This window comes from Strigops habroptila, chromosome 1 (genome assembly GCF_004027225.2).
Source record: "Strigops habroptila isolate Jane chromosome 1, bStrHab1.2.pri, whole genome shotgun sequence".
Classification (NCBI taxonomy): domain Eukaryota; kingdom Metazoa; phylum Chordata; class Aves; order Psittaciformes; family Psittacidae; genus Strigops; species Strigops habroptila.
Window position 1 is genome coordinate 88682986 of NC_044277.2, and position 25989 is coordinate 88708974.

The following is a 25989-nucleotide window of genomic DNA, read 5'->3' on the forward strand; positions in this document are numbered from 1 at the left end:
GCTGGCAATGCTCCAGCCACTCTTGCAGGTGGAGACACAGGACAGGTAGCAGAGCACAGACACAACAGATCTCAAGAGCTGGAGGCTGAGCGAGCTGTTTGTGGCTGAGGGACAGCCATGGGCCACCCTGGATGTCAAGGAATCTGCCTGCAGCATACTGAGAGGAACCATACACAGCCAAGGAGAAATCACTGCATCAGGTACACTTACCATTCAGGATTAGCTTGAGCATCTACAACAGAGGCAATCAGAAGACAGGCTTTCTTAGGTTGCCAAGCCACATATTCAGTTACTATTTTAACCACAAAAGAAAATGCTAAAATCTAGTATTCATTCAAAAAAAAAAAAACCAAAAAACAAAAACCAAAAAAAAACCAACAACATTTTCCTGGATTGCACTTCTGAAGCATTCCTTTAGTATTTTCTTTTTCCCTTCAGTATTCATTTTTGGAAAATTCCACTTCAGTGTCTTCATTCCTGTTTCCTCCTTTGCATGCTAGGTGATAATATGAGAAGCCTCCACATTTGTAAAATTAACATGGTTCTTAATAAAGAAAATTACAAAAAGTGCAATCATGCTAAACATCCCAGGCTCATGCATGTGTGTTAGCTAGGTAACATGTAGTTCAAATTCCCCTCTTCTGAAACAGATTCTCCAGTCTCCAAGTTCCTGGTACATTGCTACAAACCAGTTTCTACTCAGACCTTGCCTATGATTTTTTTTTTTAGGGGGTTTTGGTTGTTTGTTTTGACTTTTAGAAACGTATTATGCACAGTAAAACCACCACTGGTGCACAGCTAAACAGTTTTCCAGATTCCTCTACCATTAGAATTGTATCGTGTTATACGCCCAGGCAATAGGTAAACCAGCCAGGTCACTGTAAATGCTAGACCCTATGACGTCCATGGGAATTTTGCCCAAGGCAGGATCAATGAGAAATAAGGACAAGATTCCGGTGCTTAGGACTGAATACAAGAAGCACAGGGTCAGCCACCTTTGAAGTTTTATCCTTGAGCTGCAGTCAAGCAATTTGGTTCCAGCTGTCCTAAATGGAAGTAACAGAAGATAGTTGTTGAATGACGCTATCTAATTCATAGACCTGAAACATCTGAGAGGTTAACTTCTCTCCTTAAGAAGAATGGTCTGTTTGGAAAGTTTGTACTTATTTAGTTTCTCATGAGGGAAATTATTTCACTTAATTTGGTTAGAGCTGCACTGACACAGGGGTTCATTAGGACACCCATTTGCTTGCAATTCAATTTAAAATTAAATACACTTTGTTGTTGATTTTATTACTTTTAAACTACTGTATCTATTGCCTTTATTAGCTACTAATACACAATTATGAAGGTAAACAATTTTCATTACTGAACATCAAACATTTAAATAACTGCATTTGATCTCTTTGCGGGTTGCACCATTTTTCTCCTTTCCCTTCTTTTGCTGGGTATTAGATTGAACAAGATAATTTATTCAGTGAAGTTAGGCCTCTTCTGTGCTCACCAGCATGCTCATCAGCTGTCATAGCAGAACATAGCTTCCTTTGCTGTATCCACAAGGGTTATTTCCTCCATTCATTTCTTTATAGGTAATTTGATGCATGTATTTATCTGAAGGTCACATACAGCTTGATCACAAAAACACTGCTCCAATTCATATTTCCTTCACTCTCTAAGGGTAATTCAGAAGCAGGGATGAACAGTGCTGGGAGAAGCCATTTGGTTACCTTTTGAAGTGTGCTATGTGTAGCACTTAAATATTACAGCCCAAGCCTGAAAACTGAGGTATCCAAAACAGAGGTTTCTTTCAAAAGCAGAAGCTTAATTTTCTAGGCCTGAGGTTCTTTGTTTAGGAGAAATTCCATTCATTAATATCTGTAAAGCACTAAAAGATCTTTGGAAGGAAAGCACATTAGATAGAAGTACAAAGTAGCCCTTATCTGACATACCTTTGAAAGAGTTCATGAATCCTGCTTCTCAACTTTTGTTTCTCATGGTAAGGGACCTCCTTGTGGTGCTTTGAGTCCAATATGCCAAAAAGGAAAAAAAAAAGGGGGGAGGGGAGAAGAAAAAAAATTATGGTTTGCTTCCAAATGTACAGAAAGAAAGAACATGGAAATAAACGCCATAAATGTGCAATTTTCCAAATGTTTGCCTTAGGTCTTCCAGTTGAAGATTTTTCAGAACCAATTAGGAATTTTCAGCCACTGTTATTTATTCCATTATTTTTTCATGTTTACTCCATTATTTCCACTGGAAATTGAGCTCTAATCTTGTTCTAAAAGCTTGATCAGTAAAACACATATTTGTGCGTGGTATTGCCCTACAGTCCTTATTTTTACCACACCGAATACAGTCATATGTATGCAAACCTACGTATATGCACCAGCATGTTCATACACACACACCAAAACATAACACACAAAACAGTTAGGGGTGGATCACCAGAGAGACCACAACTTGCCCCACTTTAAATCTTCTCCAAATCTTGATGCCTTATCTCACCACAACTGTTTTTAGATGATTGGTAAAAGATGATTGCATTTTTGGAGGCTGCAACGTGTGGGAGACTAGCTCACATGAACAGCCCTCTCTCCCCGCAGTTCTGCAGCTCTCCAGCATGAAGCTAGAGGGCCTGAAGTTATTTTATTCTTGCTGAATAAGAAGCAAGCTGAAAAAGTCATTCCATTGAGAAGCCAGCCATCTTTTAGACTGTGTTCTCTGTGCGAAACCTGAAAATGACAATCATTCTGAAGATTGCAGACTCAGGAAAACAAAATTCTCTCTGACCTGCACCATTAAGAGATCTCATTGAATATTCAGGGGCATTTCTTGTGCCAGGATCTTCTACTGGTGTCCCTGAGATGGACAAAATGTGCATACAACACTACCCAGACACAAGAAGCTGTCCTCCTGTATACGCTATACTGTCATCTGAATAGTGTAAATTTATGTTCCACTTGCATTCTCATCAAGCCTCAAAGCCGAAAAAAACATTGTGGTAGGGAGACAATGTAATAGTCAATGGAGAAAAATTCCCCATTGGAGGTTCCATATCTAGCTGTTGAAGTCTCTCCTTTCTTCTAAATCCTAAATTTTTTGGACAAATGTCTGGCTGTTTTCAAGCAAGCTTAGGAATCACTGTTGAAGATTAAGGCAAAGCATCCTGCTTATTTCCAAAATGAAAATCATCAAGAGTACAAAAAAAGACTGCGGAAACATATTACAAAAGCCTGTGCAAATAACTTTCAACATAACTTTTTTAACCCTGTAAAATGAAAGCAGATACATCATGGTCTCCTTAAAATACACTATGAATTGTTGGTAGTCCCAGCAGAGAGCCTCAGATGGATGCGATAAATCCTCCAAGCCTCAAGCATCACATGTACACAACTACGAAGGTGACATGACCAACCTTCCAGCTCTCCACATGGCTGTTGTGTCACAGGCAACGCTCCCTTCACCACCTCTCCTCTGTTAGAGGGAACCAAGCCCTCCTGCTCCTGGACAGCTTTTGGCTGACGTTCACTAGGAGTCCCTGGAGCAGGACCAGGACCCATTTCTCTCCCACCTCCACAAATGCTGGCACTGATTTTCTTTCCCCAACCCAGTGAATCACCACCGACACCGCTTTCCCGGGAAGGGCTGGGAGCTGGCTCCAGTCCTGGCTCTGCTCCAGCAGAGCTGGTAGACATTTGGTTAGGGGAATCAGATCCACCCTTCCTGCCACTTTCCACAGCCCAGTGAGGACTGCTGCCACTGGGGAATATGCCAAGAGCAAGGGCAGGTTGTTCCTCTCCAGCTGCCCCACTGGGATGTGCGCTCTCACGCATAAGGGGCCCATCCCAGTAGCAGCAAGGACCATCACCAACCCTGAAAAGCACAGGCACCAGGCTGCCATTGCTGGGGCAATTGGAAGGGTGCCCAGCAGCAGAGTTCAGTCTCTGGAAGGTTTAATGATCAGAAAGACATCAGGTGTTTCCAGAGCTTGATGACAGATGGGACAGAGTTTAAAGTTTTGGGCTAGGCAGTTAAGGCTAAAGTTTAGAAAGTGGAAAGAGGGCTTGGTTCATAATTTGTCTCCTGGATCTTGGCGATACCTGGGATAGTGATTTTTGAGGTGGGTGCTTAGATTAGGAAATAAGATTAAATAGAAAACTCACTTCATGTAAAATATCAAGTAGCCACAATATTACAACATTCAGACATTACCAGTCCAGGCTTACACTGAGCCAGAAGTAGAGAACTAGGATTTTATTTTTTTTTTTTTTAATGATTATATTACCAGACTCCCATAGCTGCCCAATCCCCTTGTTTATCTTCCTAATCTTAATTAAATAATGAATATTCAAAAGAAAATATGAATCAGGGTTCTCTGTATGAACTGCACTGTTTTCAATCTCTCTGCCTCCAAAGTGGCAATGGGAATATGATTTAAAACTATTTCTTCTGGATCCTAGTAAAATATTTGTCACAGTGTGTCATGAAAATTTTCAAAAAGCTCTATCATCTACCTAATAAATTTGTTAAGTTTATTCAAATCTTATTGAACAGGAAAAGTGCAATGAGTCATGGTTAATATTTCTTTACCTACACCAAGAAATAAAATATATCAAAAATTCAATGCTTAGGGTCCTATTCAGAAAACCTCTATGAGTCTGTAATACATCTCCTACATGACTTAAAAAAAAAAAAAAAAAAAAAAACCCACACCAGGAAACTTGCTTTAAAATGAATTATTCACCACCTTGAATAAATTTCCATCTTTCCTATTTGCAAAACCCCAAAGTCAGTTATGTAAATTTTAACCTACACTAATTACCGCAGGGGTGTGCAAGCTAAAGGAGAGTAGAAGCAGTAGAAAAAAATCCCAGACATTTCCATCACCGGGAAGCAATTTAACAGAGGAAAAAATGTGTAAGTTTTCAAAAACAGAGCAGCCCATATAATTTTTATTTTTTTTAATGTGGAATAATCATTGCTGCAATATCCCTCGAATCAGAGATTTACTGGAATAAACCCAAGTGCTTTTTCTTAATGGCATATACCATCACACACATAGCTAAGCCCTTGTTTCTCATCATGACACCAACATTGTCTAGACTGTAAAAACAACCCATTGTTGACAATGGGCGTTCCCAACAAGAAGGCATGAAATGTGGTTTAGCTTCAAGTCGATATAGGCATTCATTCCTTTTCAGGAAACAAAAAAAAAAAGTTACTAAAATGTGTGAACCACTAGATATCTTTCAAAGCCTGGGATGTACTGGAGAAAGCAGGGTATTGTTTGAAGGCAGAATGGCTCAATCACAGCACCACCTGGTCCTGATACCAGGCGCTGCTTTAGCTGTGAGCCAGCTCCTTCACACATCTTTCTCAGTTTTTTCATCCACTGTCTTGAGGTCTAATTACTCAAATGGCCCATCTACTGATTTCAGAAAGCGTGATCAATGAAAAAGGTCTTTCAGTCTGGGCTCAGCCTAGAGACACACAATGGTAAGTATTGTTTCTACTTCAGACAAAACCAAAAACCTGACTCAATACTATTAATCAGTGCTGACTAGCTATTTTCACTGTGAAACTACTTCACAAATGGTAGGACTTGATTCCTATAGTAATTTTTAATTTGCAAAGAAAATTAAACAAAACCCCGCCCAAACACTCCTTCCTCTTAGGAGAAAGCCCACAAAATCCAGCAAAGCTTTGAAGTAAAACCATTGCCATTTTGCAGAAAATGGAGTATTTAGGGACAATATTCACCCTCCCCTTTCTGGTCAGTCCTAGCACTGATATTACAACCTTCTGGTGAGGTACTCAACCCCACTGCTATTTGAAACAGCCAGCTGAGCCCCTGCCCTATGAAATCCTGCTCCTCTACAGTGAGGAGTGCTGTGGGGATCCACCTTCCACAAGCCCTCCGCACCAGGGTGGAGAGCAGCAGAGGAAGCATGGAGACACCACCAGTGTGGTCTCCAGCAGCCTCCCACTGCCCATAGGGATGCCACATGCAGAGGATCCCAGTGCTTCCCCTTTGTTCCACCCCACATTGGTACACCATAGCGCAGCTAGTGCTGTCCTTCCAGCTGTAAAGGAATACAAGGATAAAAGCTTTTACCTAGGATTTCCATCTCTGTATCCCAAAACGTTTTGCAGTGATGGAAATCCTGCCTGCTCCATTTTGACAGGTGGGAGAAGTGAGATGCCAGTGAGGAGTGACTTGCTTGAGCCCACCAAGCAAAGTGTCAGCAGAACTAGAAACAAAACCAATGTCCTAGTCCCACTGGTGCCAACTAATCCTCCTCCATAGTCTGGCTACTGCATGGAGATTCACTCATAGACACTTTCAACATGTAGTGCCCTGTGTATCACAAAACAAGGAAAAAAACAAAGAACCATATGAGATGAAAAAGAAAAAAAAAAAATGAAATTACAAAAAATGTTAACATTCCTCTCAGGCAAAGTGAGATTTTGAGAGGCTTATCCTCTCCATGCTGAATAGAGTGATCACAGGTAAGTGGGGTATTGAGAAGCAAGTGGGTAAGTGCCCTTCGTTGAAAGCAAAGACTCTAGTAGCTAGATAAGGCCTGCTCTGGGAATTGCACTGCCTGGTGGAATTTGGGCCACCTTGTCTCAGAGATTGCCACAGGAGGTAAAGTTGTGTCAAAATCCTGGACACACGTCAGTATTGTTCACGGTGCACTCTGCCAAAAATGTGCCACAAATTCTCAGACATGTTTTTAAAAGGGAAAAAAGAAAAAGCAACAAAGCAACCTTTCCTTCCAAATAGAAAATTAAACCAATTTACTGTTCATGAGCACAAAATTAAAAACTTAGACAAGTGAGCCATTTGTAACAGCTAGGAAGAAAAAAGAAAAAACAAACACCTCATACTCTCTTTTAAAACTGATACTGCAGAACACAAAGTGAGATTTACTTTAGTCATGATACAGTCTTATTACACTAATACAGACACATTTAGTGACAATTATAGGCTGATCATTCTGATACATGTGGAAAGCATCGCACTATCTCTAACAATGCAGTGAAGACTGAGCTACCAGTCAACACAAGAAGACGGTTTCTTGCTACTGAGGTGGACACTTTTACAAGGCATGTATATTAAAGACACTAATTTTGAACCATTATGGAAACTAGAGCTGGCTATAAAATAGGTGTGAAAGACAAGAACCTGAACTTCCCCAAAAATCAGGTGTTTTCGTTCAGGATCTTGTTCCAAGATGATAGTACTAACAAATTAAAAGTACTTGGATCACTTTGCTTAAGATGCACTGAGGAAACTCTGGAGGGATGTCTGTTGCAGAGCTACCCAGCTTCTGCAAAATCAAGATTTTGGCTCTCCAGCTTCAAAACAGGGGACTTGCTTTCTCATTTCTGTCTTGCTGTTCACAGAGGGATCACCTGTATTTTCTTCAGAACCACCAGGTACTACTTCAGGTGCCTTGCATTTCACAGTTGAGAAGATGTAGCTTCAAGGTCACAAAGCTTTGATGTCCTCATCAAAATCTACAGAGTCTAGTAAATGTATGCAAGGCCATTTATCAGAGTGCCTGACAACCATATCTGAGCAGTGAAAATATACAACACTGAAATGGCATTTGCCATTGATAAAGAGACTTTAAGCAGAAACGTGCTAGCCTGTCAAAGCTCTGCAAGTTCAGATGTCTCCAGATTAGCCTAGACATCACCAGCTACTAAGAAGCTCTAGGTAATTTTAGCCTAAATGAGAAGATATAATGGATATGTTAACGAGATATAATGGAAGATGCTAACCACATTTTATTAGCGAACACATTCCCTCCAGTATAAACTCATGTAGCACGAGCAATGCTAGTGGAAACCAAGTGAACTATACCAACTTAGAGATCTATAATTAATAGTTTACATTAAAAACAGAAAAGAAAAAGTGTTCGTAAGCTATGTGATGAACTTCAGGGTTTTATAATCTTTCCTATTTTCTGGATAGCAACAGCAAATCATGGCACGAACAACTGAAGAAAAACTGAAAGGAAATACCGATCGGAAATACTGAGACTTTTTTTTTGTGGTTTTTCTCCATTCTTCCTCAATTTAAAAATGTTTGTTAATTTCAGCACAGAATGTTTTTATTATTTCTATAGCCTTTTCAAAGTCCCTCATGAAACTTTACTCCTTTAATCCTCTTACTATTCCCTAAAGCAGGTGTCTAATTTTAGGTCCGTTTTGCAGATAGGGAAAAGTGAACCATAATCACTAATTTGCTTGTTAAAGCCCCCAAAACCTGATGTTTAAGTCAGAGGTTATAGTCTACCCCATCTTTCTGAGTCCCCATTCTTTTTTCTGACTGTCAATAAAGCATTGCCTCACAAATTTGTCTCCTTAATTGTAATATAAAAGCATAAGCTTTAACCTTACCCAATAACTTCCATTTGTACCGGCTTTCACATTATCCTCTGTTTCAAGTGTGCAGACATGCACTTGAGCACTTCATAATTAGAAGAGACATTCACTCACAATTAGTATATGAAAATTACAGAGTGGGAAGCAATGCTTTAAGTACAGTTTACTACATGATTGTCTTAAATACAACAGTGGAAATGACAAGTTGCCATGCCTAATGATTTTTCGCTGTAGAGAACAGATCTCCTCCTGCAAGCCCATATCCTGCTCCATCTCTTTGCTGGAAGTTATAGGTGAAATTGTTTGCTGAAATTTAAGCCTGCCTTCTCTGATTTGAATGCTGACATGATCAATTGTATCATAACATATACTATGCTGACACATCTTCAAGCGAACATATGCACTTTAATATATGTTCTCATGGTAACCACCCAGTCCTGAAAGCTGCATCTTGTGTAAGGGTCTAACTAGTACTGTAGAGAGAGACACCAACTCTGCTAACAGATTGCCAGCCTGTTGAGCAACAGTGATCATTTTCTACCTTTGTACTAAGTAAATGCACGTGTAATGCAACTGGACTGTCTTTCCCAGTAGTTCTACACCTTTCAACTTACAGATCACCTGGTTGTGTTCCACACTAACAAACTGGTGTGAACAACTCCAAAGCCCTCGAAAACTCACATAGCACATGGAAAGCCTAATATACCTCAGTTAGCCCTGCTTTAAGCAGGAGGTTGGACCAGACAGTTTCCAGAGGTCCAGTCCTTCCCATCTGTATTAATCTGTTCTATGAAGTAGAGGTCAAAAGTATCATCCAGCATAGGTTCTGCTCAACAAATTCAGCTCTACTAAAAGACTGCAGAAGCAAAAAAAGTTACAATATTTACAGCAATTCATTTATCTGTAGCTCATAGAATCTTTGCAGTCTATTAGTACTGCTAAGGAGTCTCTTGTTATAAAAGCTAACCAACAGTAGACTTTGCTATACGTGTGACTACAGTTTGGCTCCAAATATATTAAAAGTGGAAATTAAAAAAAAAAAAAGAAAAAAAAAAAGAAAAAAGTCATTCCAGAGAATACCTGAGCAACTAAAAATCAATCTGTTCTCATTGTATTTATTTATGCAGGTTCATGCCTCTACACTTCAGTAATGTGCACTTGTAGCTTACAGTCCTCATCCAAGTTCTGCTTCTTTTTCTTTTAACAGGCAGTCAGTATTTGATGAAGTCATTTAAACTTCAACAGGACTTGGCAATCACTGATTCTCTTTGAAGAATCTTTCCAATTGCCTCTGTTTATTGAACCATAGAAACATATTTCCTTACTGGAGTTTATATTAGGATAATGAGCTAGAAAGCTGACCAGTCAGATTACCTTAAGCAGCAGCAAATGCAGTTATCATCATTTACAGTAGCTGTAGGATTCATTGTTCCAGCTCAATAGAATATCAAGAATTAGTTTAGTTGTTTAATAACCCCTCTGGTCTTAAAGAGTAAAAGAACACAGTAAAAACTAAGTGAACTCCTCAGAAGGTTTTCATTACTTGCATCTAAATATTTACTTAACGAAAACTCCACCCAACTCCTGAACAAAGCAAAAGAGAGTTACAATTTAAAAGAGCAGCTATAGCAATATTATGAGTATTGTGACAGGACAGTGACAGGCCCTTTACAAACATATAGAACATCTTTTCTACAGTTCTCCTCATGTTGACATTCATTTATATGCTTCCTTGTCCAACCCCCCACTTGTTAAATAACGAATAAGCAAAAAAATTTTAAAATTATAAAAATAAAACTCAAAGTGTATATCTGAATGTCCAGAAGCAACAGGGGAGGAACCTTAGAAATTTGGAGGGTTCCCAGGCTTTCCACTGAGGAAGCAGAAGCAAACCTGAGAGAATAAAGATATTTAGAAATCTCAAGTTGCCAGCCTATGGGGTAGACAAGTCCCCTAGCTATACATACTGACACCTTGGTCAGGCTTTGGGTCTGTTGGGTGGGTGCTGACACATGAGAGGGCCATGGACTCACTGGGCAGGACATCAGAAGTCTAAGGGCCAGAAGCTTTGTCAAGTTTACCTTGTGTTATTTTCCCTCAAATACAGGTTCCAGTGAAGCGCTTTTTACCAGTCCAAGAGCAGTCTACCTGGCAAAACTATAATGAATTCACAGATTTCAATCACAGATTTCAAAAAGAGATTAGGTGCTAAACATTTCTGATGGTATAGATTTCAGTCTATCTCTGCCCTCAGTCTTCCTCTGTAAAATGTAGATACCTGTACTTCCTACTATATTCACATAAATTAAACGGAAACCATTATGCTAACAGACTGTAAAGATCCTTTGACACTCAAATAATGAGTGTAGCGTATAGGTAGCTTACCTAAAATGAAGTCACCCACTTTTAAGACACAGTGTAAATGAAAAATGGCTAGCTTTTGTGTTCTTGACCTGCAATTCTCAGTAAAACAAAAAAATGACTCATTTGCACATGACAGTTTTTTAAAATCTTGGCTAATGTCAAAAAGTAGCAGCCAGGTTTTGGCTGATGAAAAATCACCTTGAATTCTGCATTGCTTTCAGGTGTACATAGTCACACGAATATTATAATTAATGAAGAACGATCACAAAGGATTGTACAATGCTTAGTAGGCTACAGCTTTCATGAGGGGTGGTCTGCAGGTACCATCAGAATATATGTAACAGTATTATCCAACAGATTAGAACATGTAAGTAAATGTGCATTGGTGTTTTATATCACTGAGGCCTAATTTCCCTGATTAAATTCCTGATTGGAGGGTAGATTTGTGATCGTCTTACATAGTACCAAATTTTACCTACGTGTCACCAAAAGAAAACTGATCACTCCAACATCATATATATTGATCTCACTGTGACTTGGCAAAGAGTCAGAGTGTGATGATATTGACCGTGTAAGAATATTAAGTATACTGCCCAGAGGCATTAACCTTTGTTTAACTGAAAGGGAAATCTCTTGACAAAGGCAACATTTTATTACTAGCCACCTGCAACAAATAGCTCATTTCTTACTACTATAGCTCAACTGCTGGTACTGAAGAGCAAAACTTGCACTTTACTTCCAGAGGCCCAATAATTCATATTGAGGTCATGGATCAAAACTGATTATATAGTTGTAATGATCAAGTCCTGCAAGGTGTTATGTCCAGCACAAAGGACTAAATGTAGCAGCTGAATCCTGTAGAGAAGGAGCTTGTGAACAAATTACCTTTAGCTAAGAATACTGCCCAAGTTGCAGGAAGAGGATGGCCAAGCAGGAAAGATGTTCTTGACTTCTGGGGCAGTATTGATTCATCCAATTGTCCCATTAATAATTTTTTTCTGAGAGAACCTACATAAAGCTGAAAGTCACCTTTATCATCTCACTTCAGAAACAGATGGAAATCACGGACCTAGTATTTTTCAATGGCATTTGAATTAACGATGAGAGAGATTATGCTGCCAAAGGCCTATCAAGTGCAATCTCACCCAAAACATCAGTGTTTGCTTCATCCTCAGCAACCTCCCATGTTTTGAGACCATCTTGCGTTTAATCAAACACTTTAAGCCAGCATTACATCAGGTCTTTCTTTGCATATTTCTCTTCTCTGTAAGATCAAGTTCTGCCCATAAGCGTGTGTCCATTTGTCTCATGACAGATGGTTTTCTGTGGCATTCTGCATACCCAGCCTTGGATGTACCTGCTCAGCTTCTACCACACCACCATCCTAAACTTATGATTTTCTCCCAATAGAGTTTATTTTAATTTATTAAAAACAAATGCCATTGGGGCTTTTGAAATCTGTAGGCCTAGGCCACGGGAAAGAGTACTGCTTTCCAAATTTAATACCCTTTAATGTGTGTGTTAACAGAACATAGACATCTGCTTAATGCTTTCTTTAGAAGAATCTATCAGATCCCCTGTTATGTATCTTGCCAATCTCAACTATCAGCTTTCACATTTACAAAACAAAACATGAAATAAGTAACAATGCATCTTAAAGTCCCAGAGCCAAAATCTTGCACAAACCTTTTTTTTTAATTATTATTTTGGAAAGTGCATCTGCTCTTTCAAAAACTTTTAATCACGCTGATCTCACACGCTGAGCTGCTGTTTAAACAAAAGCCACTCATTTACTGTAAAGCTGCAAAGCAGAGAAGAAAAGCAATGAACTAAGGGGATAGATGGTTAATACATAGCTGTCCTCTTTGTGCCAACATTGCCAGAAAAGCTGTAGTGCAAATCAGATGCCTCGTTGAAGAGAATGTTTGGCAGCCCCAAAAGAAACTGCAGCAACCCAAGGGTGTTTCTGAACCTCGCTTATAAAACTAGTCTTATGTACTGTAAACTCTCACTTATTTTTAACCTGTGGGTTCCCCCGTTTCGTTTTCATTTTATCAAAGCAAAGGAATGTGAGAGAGGTATCTATTAGACTTCTTCACTCAGCCCCAGGGTTTATTACTCAGTTTGGTAGACATTCGAAAATATTATGTTACCTCTAACAGCAAAAATGATAGAAGCTTGTTTCAGGCTCACTTTATGCCATTATGGGAGATTAAATTAACTAATCATAAATTATACTTCGCTAAAGTACGTCTGCCACATACTAAACCTGCAGAAGGAAGAGAAAGATTTTTATTTTTTTTTCTGGTAAGAAGTAAATGCCACCTGGCAAATTTAAGACTTTTTTAAACCAATAAACATACAGTAAGTTACAAAAGCTGGAGGCATCCCAAAGATAGCAGCAACAGATTCTGAAGACCATGGCAGCAGTCTTAGCACTGAACCTGTAGCTGCTGTGGAAAGGCATCAACACTGCAATGCTGCAGGGGTATATTTGCAGATCAAAGAGTAAAAATGGCACATTAAAGAATAAAGAAAGTCCATTACAGAAGAATAAACATGTTTACATTATTCTTAGATGTCCTTGAATACCAATATGACACAAGAGGTTCATGTTTGCAGCCTCTACTTCCAATGTCACCTTTCATTTTCTGTTCAAAGGGGTGAATACACCATTTCTGTGTGCTTCCAAGGAAAGGATGGACATATACATCACTGATCTAGAAGACAATATAGTTTTTACAGTGACCTTCTCGTTACCCTCCGCAGGATGCAGACACCATGCCAGCATTCAATCATGCTGATACGACATCAGCATGATTGAATTCCTAAACAGGGCACGGACAACCGAAGTTAGAGATTTGCGGGAGGAACGGACAGAAAACACAGGTACTAAAGACATCTCCTGTGCAGTATAAAGTATTGAGTCCCTAACTATAAGCTCATGGTGGACCAGCTCAATCACATTAACTGAGGATTCTCTTTCTCTGAAAGAAAATAAGGAAGAAAAGTAGCATTATATTGTATCACATGTGGATTCACACCTACGGTTGTCAGATAAAAATCTGAACATTGTTTTGGAATGACCAGATAGCTTGCTCCTGTATAGGAAACTTTGCTGAGCACCTCCAAAAAGAGTCCAAATAAGACAATCAGCCTCCCAGTGACCATGTTTAGAGGAAGGGTAAAAAAAGGATTGACAAGTCTATTGTATTCCTTCAGGTGTCATAGTGCCTCATGAAGCTTTGGGGCTGTCTGAATAGCCCGAACTTAGTTAGCCCACACTTAGCCCAAGTGTTAGCTCTCAGCATATTATAAACTTCAGGAAAGCTGCAGCACTTTCTCTTCATCTGTTCGCAGGTTCCTACTCCACCAGTCCCTTGAGGCAGATAACACTCTTTGTACCATCCAAGTCCTTTTCCCTCATGTTTCCCTCCCATTTCATGTTCTCTGAAAAATATTCCCCAAGCCACCTTCTGTGCATGATGCATACAGCTACAAAAAAAGTCAGAAGGAATGACATACATCTACACAAGGATTTAGAGGAAAGCAGCAAGGAAGGGAATTGTGTCCCTTACCAATATGCAGAAAACAAAGATGAGATTTAGTCCTACAGTGAAAAAAATTCTAAAAACTCCCTCTGAAAATGAAAGCAAGCTTAGATCACCATCCAGTCATTGGATAACCTATTTTAAGCCCATCAGAGCCAGTTCGCTGTTCTCATGTTGCTAATTAAAAATGATAGATTCATCAATTAATCTCTTTTTCTGTCCCCTAGTCATGGTATGAGATTTTTCAAAGAGACAAATGGTAGTTAGGTGCCCACAAGTATCATTTCAGACTCGAAAATTTGTGCCTGTGTCGATATGAACCTGGCCTTGTCCCTTTACACTATGGAATGACAAAAAGAAAACCAAAGGAAGCTTTGCCACCCCAAAAAACACAACAGATTTATAATTTGGTAATAATCTTAACCTCCATACAATAAATATTGCTACGTAAATCCTTCCTGGGCTCCAATCTGAACTTTCTCACTGATAGATGAATAAGCTTCTGTTAAATTTGTCAGAGAGAGATGTCGTAAGTTTAGGTTCTTGATTGAAACTCAATTGCAATACTTACTACGGAGCAGTCAGAGACACTCCACTATGTAGGAAAGAAGCAATGAAGGCAATCTATTTTTATTCACATTGAAATGGAGACAAAGATAAAGGTCCTGTCGTTAGCTTAGCAAAGTGCCAGTCACATAAAGCAAGCCAGTGAAATGGGTTATCTTTTCCCCTTTCAATATATGTATCGCTAGGCAGCGAAATAGAATTGGAGTGTGCAAGCTTAACAAGCCAGCATCATGTTATGAAGCAAGCGATAAAATTTTCTTATAGTTCTTAACTCTGACCTGTTCCAGTGAAAAGCTGCCAAGCAGAATTATGTCATCCTGAACATCTCTCTCAAACTGTTCGATATATGAAGGAATCTCTTCATCTTCAAGCTCCCTGTGAAGGTCGTGTGCTTTACTGGAGCTGACAGGCATCACGGAGTCTGGAAAACCTTCATTGGCAACACTGGCTGTTTGAAACAAAAGTGGCAGATTATCTCTTAGCAAATGGGAGTTCATTCACTGGCTGGTACCTTCTCAGTTAACATGTTTGTCCCATCAACGTTTTAAGACAACCATTCATGCCATATAATGAACAGTAATAAATAACAGTAGTAGAACAACTGGTGGGTTTCAAGTGCCATTACCAGAAAAACTCTCCTCAAGGGGAACACTTGCATACAGGTACAAATTTAGCACATGCAGCTTGTTCTTTAAATAGTTTTTAAAAAGGGTGCTCTGCATTTCCATGGTCACATTGCTCCCCTGTAAGTCTTAAAGGAATTGGAATTTAGAACAACTTCTGACTTTCGCTCCTGAGGAATAACTCCTGAGGAAGAGGAGGAATAACTGCAATTGAAAGGGAGTTTCAGGTGGAGCCACAGTGAACATTTCATCTTCCTCCCACTCACCCCAGAGGATCAGATTCCTCCCCTAGGTGTGTGCACTCAGCTCCTGCCTAATTAATTAGGTCCAGTTCTGCTCTCACCCACATCATTCCCCTGATTTCACTGCAGTGACTTATGCAGAACCAAAGGGTACGTGCTGTACATAAATAAAAAGAAATCCCATTCATAAAGTTAAAGAGAAGCTATATCCTTTTTTCAGTTTAATTCATTGTGCTACCTTAAAAAAAAAAAAAAAAAAATTACCTCCTTGATATCTGCTACAAAACTACTACTAGTTTGGGCCATAAATAATAGACATCTATTTTTCGTTCATTTCTCCACATTAGGGTCACTAAGAAATGACAGATATCAGATTGTCCACATCTGACTTTATATTTCTTGCCTCATATTTCTGTGCTAGTTTTTATAGCTCTCTGTGCCTTTCTCTGAAAGAAACTGCCATATCAAGTTATTTGCTTTTCTCTTTGTCCATCCTAAGACATGAAAGCAGTTAAAAGATTTTTTTTTTTCCTCACTCCCCTTTGAAGTCACTTATTCTCTAATGAAGACCAGAAAAGGAAAGATAAAACTACGGCTATTAACATTTTCAGTTTTGCTCACTACTCATTGTTTAATGACTTTAATTGTTGAGCCCCCTGAGTACTTAAATCACCTCAGTGCCACCAACACACAGGAAGTAGGGTGGGTTTTTTTATTTAATTACAAGAGGATACAATTCAAAATCATGCCGGGGGAAGTGTACAGTAGATATAAACAACCCAAACCATTACCTGAGGGTACACAATCTCTTCATGTAGCATTTTACAAGCCTAATGAAAAGTGATTTGACCTACAACTATTAGCTGCAAAAACAAAACAATATTTACATTTAAATTTACTGTAAGATTAAGGGTTTGGCTAGTAGAAAATCCAGGAAGCGCTGGAAAAGGAAACATTGCCAACAGCAGAAGATGCAGCACCACTTGTTCCCCTCAGTGCTGTGTTGCACACAACGGGCCATATGCTCAGCTGGTATAAATCAGCTGCTTACTGATTTCACAGGAGCAGTGCAAGTTTACATCCTGGGAAGACTGCACATTCCTATCTCAGGAACCTCTGGGTGTAGAGAGATAGTCCTTATATATAAAAAAAAGAGTTAAAACATTTGGTTCACAAAGGCAACCATGCAGTGATTCATCAAAATACCCTTTTTTTTTTTTTTTGAGTGTTTCTTGCTTTTGTGAGGAGTTATATCAAGTGAACTCAGTTTTGGTGGAAGACACTGGGATCATTAGCACATGTTCTGTGGAAAAAGAGCAAAAGAAGAGAAAGAACATTTTCAAAAAGCTTTTAGAGGGAAAGAACTGCTAAAAATACAGAGAAATTATGATTCAGATTTTTAAAATATTTGATGAAAAGATACCTATGCTCATTTAAGCACAATTGGAAAAACTGTTCGTTTTTGAATGAGCTGAATACAGGGAGGGAAGAGAATTGTTCAGCTGGTTTATTCCTTCTATGCTGGCTTTGCAAAGAAACCTCTGAAACTCGGTCACCGCCAGGTTGCTCCTTGTCTGAACTGACCCACGGATTAGAGGCTTGAGCTGCCACCCCAGAGCAATACTTGACCAAAACACAGCCTCCACCTCCTTGCTGTACAAAAGTAGCCATTGTGTTCAAAATGTTACTACTTTCTACACATGGGACAAATGGCTGAAGATTTACGAGGAAATTCATTGGTAGATTGATAAACTAATTAAAAACTGGCTGCTTTGAGTTGTTGGCATCTGTGTCAAACTTTTCATTGCCTCGGCTGTACTTAACACTGTGAGTCATACTTTCTGTGTAGTTTAAATCACTTCTTAGCACAAGCTGTATTTGCAGATGTTGTGCTGTAATTAAAAGAATCTCTCAGGTATTAACTTGGCTGCTTGTAACTTCATTTACTCCTGCATTTGTCCATCAGACAGCAAAGGTTTAATATGCTGAGATGAGAATTTAAAGGGTAGGTTCACCAGCAGACTAGACCTCAGCATGGGTTTGAATGTATAAAGTAGCTACAAACTCCACAAGAAAAATGCACTTTGGCTGCCTCGTTCTAGAATACTCTGTATAAATTGTAGCCAAAAAACTACATCACCAAAGGCTCATGCGTCAGTTTCAGACAACTAAAATGCTGCAAAGCATTGCACTTCAATTTTTCAGTTGTTGCCAAAGAGTAATATAATAGAAAATATTTTTAATAGTGTTCACCTAGCATCGTTTTAGATGCACATGGGTCACAGTCTTACATTGTTTGAGAAATGTTTGGTCTACATCTTCTCTAAAAAAACACTGTTGCCTTTTAAGTTGCTGTATAAGATGAACTAACACATAGCACAAGAGTGACCAACAGGTTACTCAGTGACAAAATGCTTTAAATATGCAATTATATTAATTCTGAGCCATGTTCTTTTCTTTCCTTTGGGGATGATCTATTAATTAGGACTGTATGACTACGTGATTTTTCAGCTCAGTGGTCAAATGAAGAAAAGAAGCAGTTCTGTAAGAGTGGAACCAAATGAATCCTAGTTTTCTATGGATTTTCTGATGTCTAATAAGGGTCAAACTCCCATATTAGCTTTCCCTCAGTGGAGACATTAATAACGCTTGTCTGCTCTGCTCAGTTGCCCACTTTCATAGAACTGGTAGAGAAGTCAGACCTGTGAGACTTGCTCTCTGTTAAAAAAAACAAGGGCGTTGGAAGTGAACAACAGGTTCAAAAATTGGGAGGGAGAAACACAGACAGGCAGAAATAAATACAGCCTGATATACACACACAGAGGTAGAGACTGCACAAGCCTCACTTTCCCAGGAAAAATCTTGCTTTTTTCCGTGTTTTATTCACCCAAGCCAAGCCAAGCCAAGTAAAAAATTCAGGTAGGATGGGGTGTAATATTCGCCCGCAGGACCAGCTCTGATACGCATTGTGGCACTTTTAAGAAATAAAAGCAGTGAGGCCCAAGACACAAGACAGCAGCGGGCTGTGGTGTCTCTCCCACTTCCTGCCTTCATGCCTACATGGGGGGCTCTGACATGTACCTAGAGTGCAAGACATAGTTGCTGATACATTTGCTTGCCCTTGAATCAGTGAGCTGGCAGCTCAGCAACCTTGGCAGCTTCAGCACAAGACCACCGTCCACAGAATGCACCACGTATGTTCAAATGGCTTTGGATGCCTCACACCCACATAGCCAAACAGCAATAAGAGCATTTTGCCTTTCATGGTGGTTTGATAAAACTAGTAGGAGAAAAAGATATTTTTAGTTCAAACACACGTGGTGAGCTTAAATTATAAACATTTGAGGAGATCGCTGAAACTGTATTTCTCTCTAAATATGTTATTTTCTATTATCCTCTGTAAAGTATCTGGTCATTCATCTTAACAATGTTCATTAATGTTATTTGTAATGTAAGATTAAGTGTTAGGGCACCTACCTGAAGGAGAGAGTAACCACTGATGGATGGGGAAGGCTTCCCCTTTTTTCCCTGGTTCCCTTGCTTACAAGTAGACAAGTACACATGGTACAATTTGGCTCACTTTGTTTTAGCCATGCAAAAAGCACGGACAAGTCCAAATGAGTTGTCCAAGAGCCTTCAAGAGCCAAAGGAAAGAGAGGAACTGCTTCCAGCGTGCAATTTGCCTAATCACCTAAGAGGTGTCTGCATGAGGTGGACTGAACCACTGCCCAGAGGTGCTTCTCTCTCCCACCACTTTGGGGGAGCCCCAGAAGCTAACTTTCAGAAAGCTAATGGAAAAGGTACTAGACCCCACCCTGGGGCAGCCTGTAAAATGACATCAGGACATTTTCCTTGATCATACAGGTTATTAAGGAATATGAAATGCTATAAATATTGGTAAACAGGGACTACAAAAGTACCACAGATAGACACCCCATGTCAATTTTTCCTATAGCAATAATGCTGACTTCACAGCCAAACACGTTTTTATTTTAATCTATGTTGTTGCAGGATAAAAGCAGCATTGATATAATCTCTCTCAGCAACAAAGAGCTCTACGTTACCATACAAAAATAGAGAGCTTGCTAATAATTATTTAAAGGGTTTCGCTTAAGGTATCTGCATGAATTTAGCTGTGATGGTTATACTTTTTTTCCCCTTGCATTTAAAATGAGGCAAAACAGGTTTCAAAGATGTTATTGATGTGACCAGTGACAGTTCAAGATTTTGCAACCCTATGAAAATGAAAATGTTTGCCTCTTCTAGAATAAAGTTGCTCACAAACTAAATAGTCATAAAACATGTTGCAGCTCCTAGAGCTCCAGTGCTGTAGGCAACTGTCTGCTCTGTCTCTCTGACAGAGTAGTCCTGTATATAACTGAAATATAACAAGAAACCTCATACAAATACAAAAAAACCCAGAAAATACTTTTGCACTGAAGACCTGCTGAAAAAGGGGGGAGGGGGGTGTGTGTATGTGTGTGCAAGGGCAGCACTGAGCCAGGGCTTGTTCATATGTTACTTCTCCTAGGATGAGCCAGAGGAGAGCAGCAGACATGCATCTTTTCTAAAGGCTGTAGTGGGGACAGTCTCGTGAATCAGCTGGGTGTTAAATAATGCCTGTAAAAATAAGTGAATCCAAAGTAAGGCTGTTGGCTTGAGGTGAAGAAATCTCTTCTCTCACACTTGTTGTTTTTAATGTAGATGCAACATCAATTAGCATTTTATAACAAAGTCACAGAAAACATTTTCTTACCTGTTAGTATAAATCCTCACGTAGATAACCTCAAACACTATGTGATGTGACCCCTGCATCTGACAAATGACCCACCCATTTATGAACTTAAATAATGATTTAGATTTCTAGCTTTGAGCACATTAGCAATGATATTTCCAGTCTTCTTTCATAAGAGTGGAATTAAACATGCAATGAAGTAGCCTAGAGAAAACATGCACTTAAGTGACACTTAAAACCACATAAACATGACTCAAAACAAAAACATTTGGGTAAAAAAGATCTTACAGGCTCGCATTAAAATCAATGTCCCTTTTGGTTCTGAGTTCAATGGGATGGATTACCCACTCTCCTCCCCACATCGAGACTCAGAAGAGTTTAGTTTTCTTTATGCAAATGTTTGTTATTTACCTTGTAAGTCCAGCATTATGTTTTCATCATCTAGAAGCTTCATCAGTTTACCATACAGGATTTGCTCATCAAATTTCACAGGATCTTAAAATAAAATCCAAAACAACAGAAAAATATCAATTGTTTCTTCCAGTGGTATTTCAAGAAACATTATTTTAAACTATAAAGGTATAAAAGCACAAAACCTAGTAAACCATTTGACACTCTAAAATAGTTTTCAGAGTAATAGCTTCATCAGAGGTCACTGTCGTTTTCTTCTGAGTCATGAAAGACAGTTTAAAATAAAAAAAAATATAATCGCATATTTTTAAATGGTGAGCAATATTATACCTGAATCTGAACTGAAACTGGTTTACTAAACCTGCTAATAGACTAGTTGAAATTATCATTTATATTCAAATTGCCAGATGAATTCTATTTGACTCTTAATAAAAATCAAATGACCAAATTTCTTTTTTAATGTGATTCTGGATCTTTATTAGAAATTTTACCTTGCTGTCCATAATACTAACACATTTCCTAGTATGAGTAGTCATTACGGTACACTATGAATTTGAGATTTGTGGCTGGTCAGTCATTCAAATTCCCAGTGACATCTGCAGATTTTAAAAAGGAGCAAGGGACACACAGACACATACCTTCTTCCATGACACCTAAAAGATCACTTCAAATGTGTATATTCAAGGGAGAAATGATCAATTGAGACTGTCTTCTCTCCAGGTCTCCCAGACCCTGGCTTCTCTAAATTGTCAGTGAAGACAGGCAGGTAGAAGGACAAAGAAATGCATACAAGGTAGGTGAATTGAAATACAGCTACAAGCAACCCTGGGTGGCTCTTTTTAAGTGCCTGATACAATCCCAAAGAATAAGTTTTCTTTACTCTGAAATTTCAAAGCCAAGTGTTCCAGTTATACTGAACATTCGGAGAGGGAGGCTTCTGCAAACCTCTTCTGCAAGTACAGAATCTTTTACGTTTCTTTTAGCATGTAGCATAGAAATGTTCCCTTGGTGAGGTGGGAAGCAAATCCGTAGTGAGGTGTTGTTTGTTCCCAGGGCATTATCAACTCAGACAAATTTCCAGAATAAATTTATCAAATATAAAAAAGATAATTGCCAATATCTTTATTTCTACATAATAACCCACTATAGAATCCCATATGATGAACACATTAAAATTATATTTAACTTTGTATAATGGAGTTAGTGGCTGAAGATTTGTTTTTCACCTCCTATTATCTTTGGGCTTTGGGCCTGGCTTGCTTAAGTTGTAAGAAGAGTGTAACTTTGAAGTGTGCCTTGATTTTTTCATCTTATTCTGGTTTTGTCTCTTGTTAGTGACAAGCTGCTAGCTGGAAAAAGGAGGTAAACAAATGTAGTTTCCAATCAGATGATGACCACACAGGACCAGACTTCAGTTCTGACTACCCTTTTAACTCCGTCCACAACATACAAATGTAGTTCTTATTTAATGCTTCTGCAAAGAAATGGAAACCAAACAATGAGCCTGGTTTGTGAGTATCACCAAATCAGACTGGTTGAGGTGGGAAGGGACTTCTGAAAGTCAGCTGGTCCAGCCCCCACGATCAAAAAGAAACAGCTAGAGCCAAGTTGCCCAGGACCATGTCCAGACAGCTTTCGAATATCTCCAGGGTCGAAGACTTGGTTTTGGCAGATAAATATAGCTCTTGTTGGAAAATATAGCATTATAACTGCTCTGCAGATGTCAACACAACCAACCTGAGGCCAGTACCATTGCTAACAGACCTTTAATAAACAAGTGCTACCCCAACCTTTGGGTGACAATTTTGCTGGGGAGAAAAAGGAGAAACACCAAAGGACAGCTTTTCACATCTGGATCTCAGGTCTAGCCTTTAGGCAAGGGCCTAAAAACACCTCTCCACACCCACTCTTAGAACGGATGGACTTACAGACTTTCTCAGAGCTTTCATCTGTTCTAAATTAAAAAAAAAATATATATATATAAAAAATAATAAAAAGTAAGGTTAACTATGTATCACACCCCTTCAACACAGTCAAAAGAATTTTCTCCCAAAGAAAACTGTACTTCCCTGTATTCCCTATGTCACCACTCTATCTGTACATGTTTTTAAGCACATATGTACAGTTACAGAAATCTAATCTGCTTTTCATTCTCTGCTTATGAAGCAGATCATGACTCATGAAGATGAATCAAGACAGTAAAAAGATCTTTCACTTAAAAACTCTGAGCCAGAAGTTGGCTTCCTTGCTGTCCTATACAACAAATGGGGAAAATATACGGGTTAGGAGTTAGATGTAATTCACCCTCGATAAACCTTGATTTTTTTCACCAGAACACAGAAATTAAAGTTACTGACATGCATCAGAGCTTGTTTTTCTCAGTCACTCTGGTTTTTACCTCAAAAGTTTAAACCTCCATACCTACTCAAAGTTTCTTGTGATTTTCAGACACTCTTTACACTAGACAAGTTTCTTTAGATTTTACTTAGAACTGTGTGTCTAAAGAGTTTCTGCAGTATAAATAGCACAAGGTTTAAAAAAGTGAAGCCCTACAAAAGTAACAGAGGAAGTCTGGGTCTTGCGTGCTATTAGATTGTTAGCGCTTAACAACAGGAGCTGGGCCAAAGCACTCAGTGCATAGCTAAGCACTTCATTACCACGATGATGTTCTTACTTAAGTCCATGCAAATTCAGGCAGGCCCGTTCCCACCCTTTTTTATCTGAAAGCCATGACAGCGAAAGGAGAATTTCCTCTTCTAGACAATACCTCCTGATTAATCTTTCTCATACCTATGCATAACTTCTCCCAGCTCTGCAAAGTCACACCCTCCACTCCTCGCTATTGCCCACAGACAGCAAAGCTAAACATCTCTGCTAAACTGGCAAAAAGAAAACCAAAAAAAGCCTCCTCATGTGCTGGGAACTGTTACAGGCTCTGGGGTTTCCTTCTGTTCAAACGCACGTTCAGCTGAGTACGAAAATTGCTCTTTAAGGAGGACTTTTGGAGCTAGGTTGCAAAAAAACTACAGCTTAGCACTCAGTTCTGGCCTAACTTCGTTAATTAAAGAGAACATGGTGCAGACAATGTTCTCTGAGTGTGCTTCACTTTGCTATAGTAATGGAGTGAACACAGCACAGCCTCACTTTTACCCATCTATTAACTCACTGTCCTTGATCAAAGACTATGTATACTGCCTATCCTGTTCAGAGTGGTTAAGGCTTATAATTTAAATTGTAAACCTCAATATTTAAATAGAACTGCATATGTGATCTTTGTCACCTCATTTTCATGAATGGAAAAGAATATTCTGACACCAAAATTACATACTTAATTCCGCCTCACCTTCTTCACTGACCTCCATCCCACACTGCCTTGGGTTTATTTCCTCATCCATCAACAGGTCAAAGTAATTTCTGCTGTATTCATTTCCTGTGGAAAGCACATGAAGTAAGGGTCAGCGATTATTAGAAGCACATGAACCAAAATGTTAATTTTGAAATCGACACCAGCAAGTAAAGGGGCATTTTTTGCTACTTTATAAGCTTAATTTTTTTAAACAAGTCCTCTAAGCCTACTAGTACTGCAATTATCATCTTGTGAAAGGTCAGAAAAGGTAATTCTGGAAACAAGTGCACTTTATGTTACTTTTGCTCAGGAACTAATGAGAAAAATTCTTAAATTTAGATGATGGAATGATAAGAAAATTTAAAGAAATGCAGCATCTCCAACTTAAGCAGAATTATTCTTGAAACGCATTGTACAAGTGAATTACCATGCTGCAGAGGAATTTGTGTTTCACAGCTGACCCCCCCAATTTCAACAGTTTTAAATTTCACCACTGAGGTTTCAACGTCTGGTGCATCTTTAATACTGTATTCAACCAAAGAAGTGTTTAATTACAGAGGAGATACCAGAATACTGCCTCATTAATCTGAACAGCAATTATGTTCAGTTGAGCTAGGTAACTACTCGAAGATTTTGATGGGATAAAGCCACTCATTTTAGCACTTTCCATTTCAACAGCTAGTTTTATCTGCTTTTTAGATACTAATCAAGTTTACAAAAAAAGTCATTTGTTAGGCTTATCAAGGAATAATGCAGCATTTTAGCTGCCTAGAGGAACACTCTGTAAAAGCTGAAATAATTTTCTTTACACAAGAGGGAGGGCTTTTTCCTCAAAATATGTCCTTCCTTCAGCAAAAGTGCTACAATTTATTAAAGCCATCCTCATGTTCATTGGGTTTGCAAACACAGTAAATTATCACTGAAGAGATTAAAAGTGAAATAAGTAAGTCCATAACAAATTTTAAAATTGCTTGGATAGACATAGATCTATACCCTGGAAAATACATAAGAACTAAAAGTACAAGGGGGTTAATTCATCCAAGATACCCTATAGTAGTCTACAGTGTATTTGTTTTAGGATCAAAAATAATCCAAGCAGCAGCTCCTTTTCAGAGACTAAATGAAACTTTGATATGAAACTAGGTTTAATTTATATTTCTGGACTGGCACATTTTGACTGTCAGTCTCTGTTCCTTCAATGTAGTAAGTACAAGAACTGAAAATTTGCTTTACCTTGAGGTCTCAATAAAGAAAAAATAAATGAGTTTCATTTTTGTTACTTTATCTGTCAACAACTACTAGGTTGGTATGAATCTTGGCAGTATGTAATCAAAGTCTTATGTACTGCAATAACAGACCCATTCTACCTTATTCACTGTAATTGTTTTTCTCTAGCACAAAGCACCATGATGTTATATGAACACCCCTTCACATGTTGGTAAAATAATTCACCCATGTGCTAAAAAAGAAAATAATGATGCATTTCTTTATTCAATTACTTCATAGCTGTAAATGTAAATTGCTGGAAAGTATGTTGCAACCATACAAGCAATATTCAGCTAGTGCATAGGCTTTTTACATAGTTTTAATAGCACAACAGCTTTTATTGAATTTTAATGCCCCATATTCTTTATTCTGGGGATCTGGTGTGAAACTCTGAGGAGTAGACTTTTGGGCAACTCTTCTGGACAGAATAATTGGCATTTAGGAGGAAGTGTCATGTTATATTTGAGTCTGTGAGGCATGGAAACCA

The 25989-nt window shown here is 38.7% G+C and overlaps 1 protein-coding gene across 1 annotated transcript in view; it reads right to left on the bottom strand.

Moving 5' to 3' along the window:
- Window positions 1–25989, bottom strand: part of OFCC1 (orofacial cleft 1 candidate 1) — a 167098-nt gene that overhangs the window by 123934 nt on the left and 17175 nt on the right. The window contains exons 4-7 of the mRNA XM_030479996.1: window positions 24234–24320; window positions 20891–20974; window positions 15158–15327; window positions 1950–2017 (exon numbers count right to left, since the gene is read on the bottom strand). Coding sequence (XP_030335856.1) covers window positions 1950–2017; window positions 15158–15327; window positions 20891–20974; window positions 24234–24320 — 409 coding nt within the window. The remainder of the gene's footprint in view (window positions 1–1949; window positions 2018–15157; window positions 15328–20890; window positions 20975–24233; window positions 24321–25989) is intronic.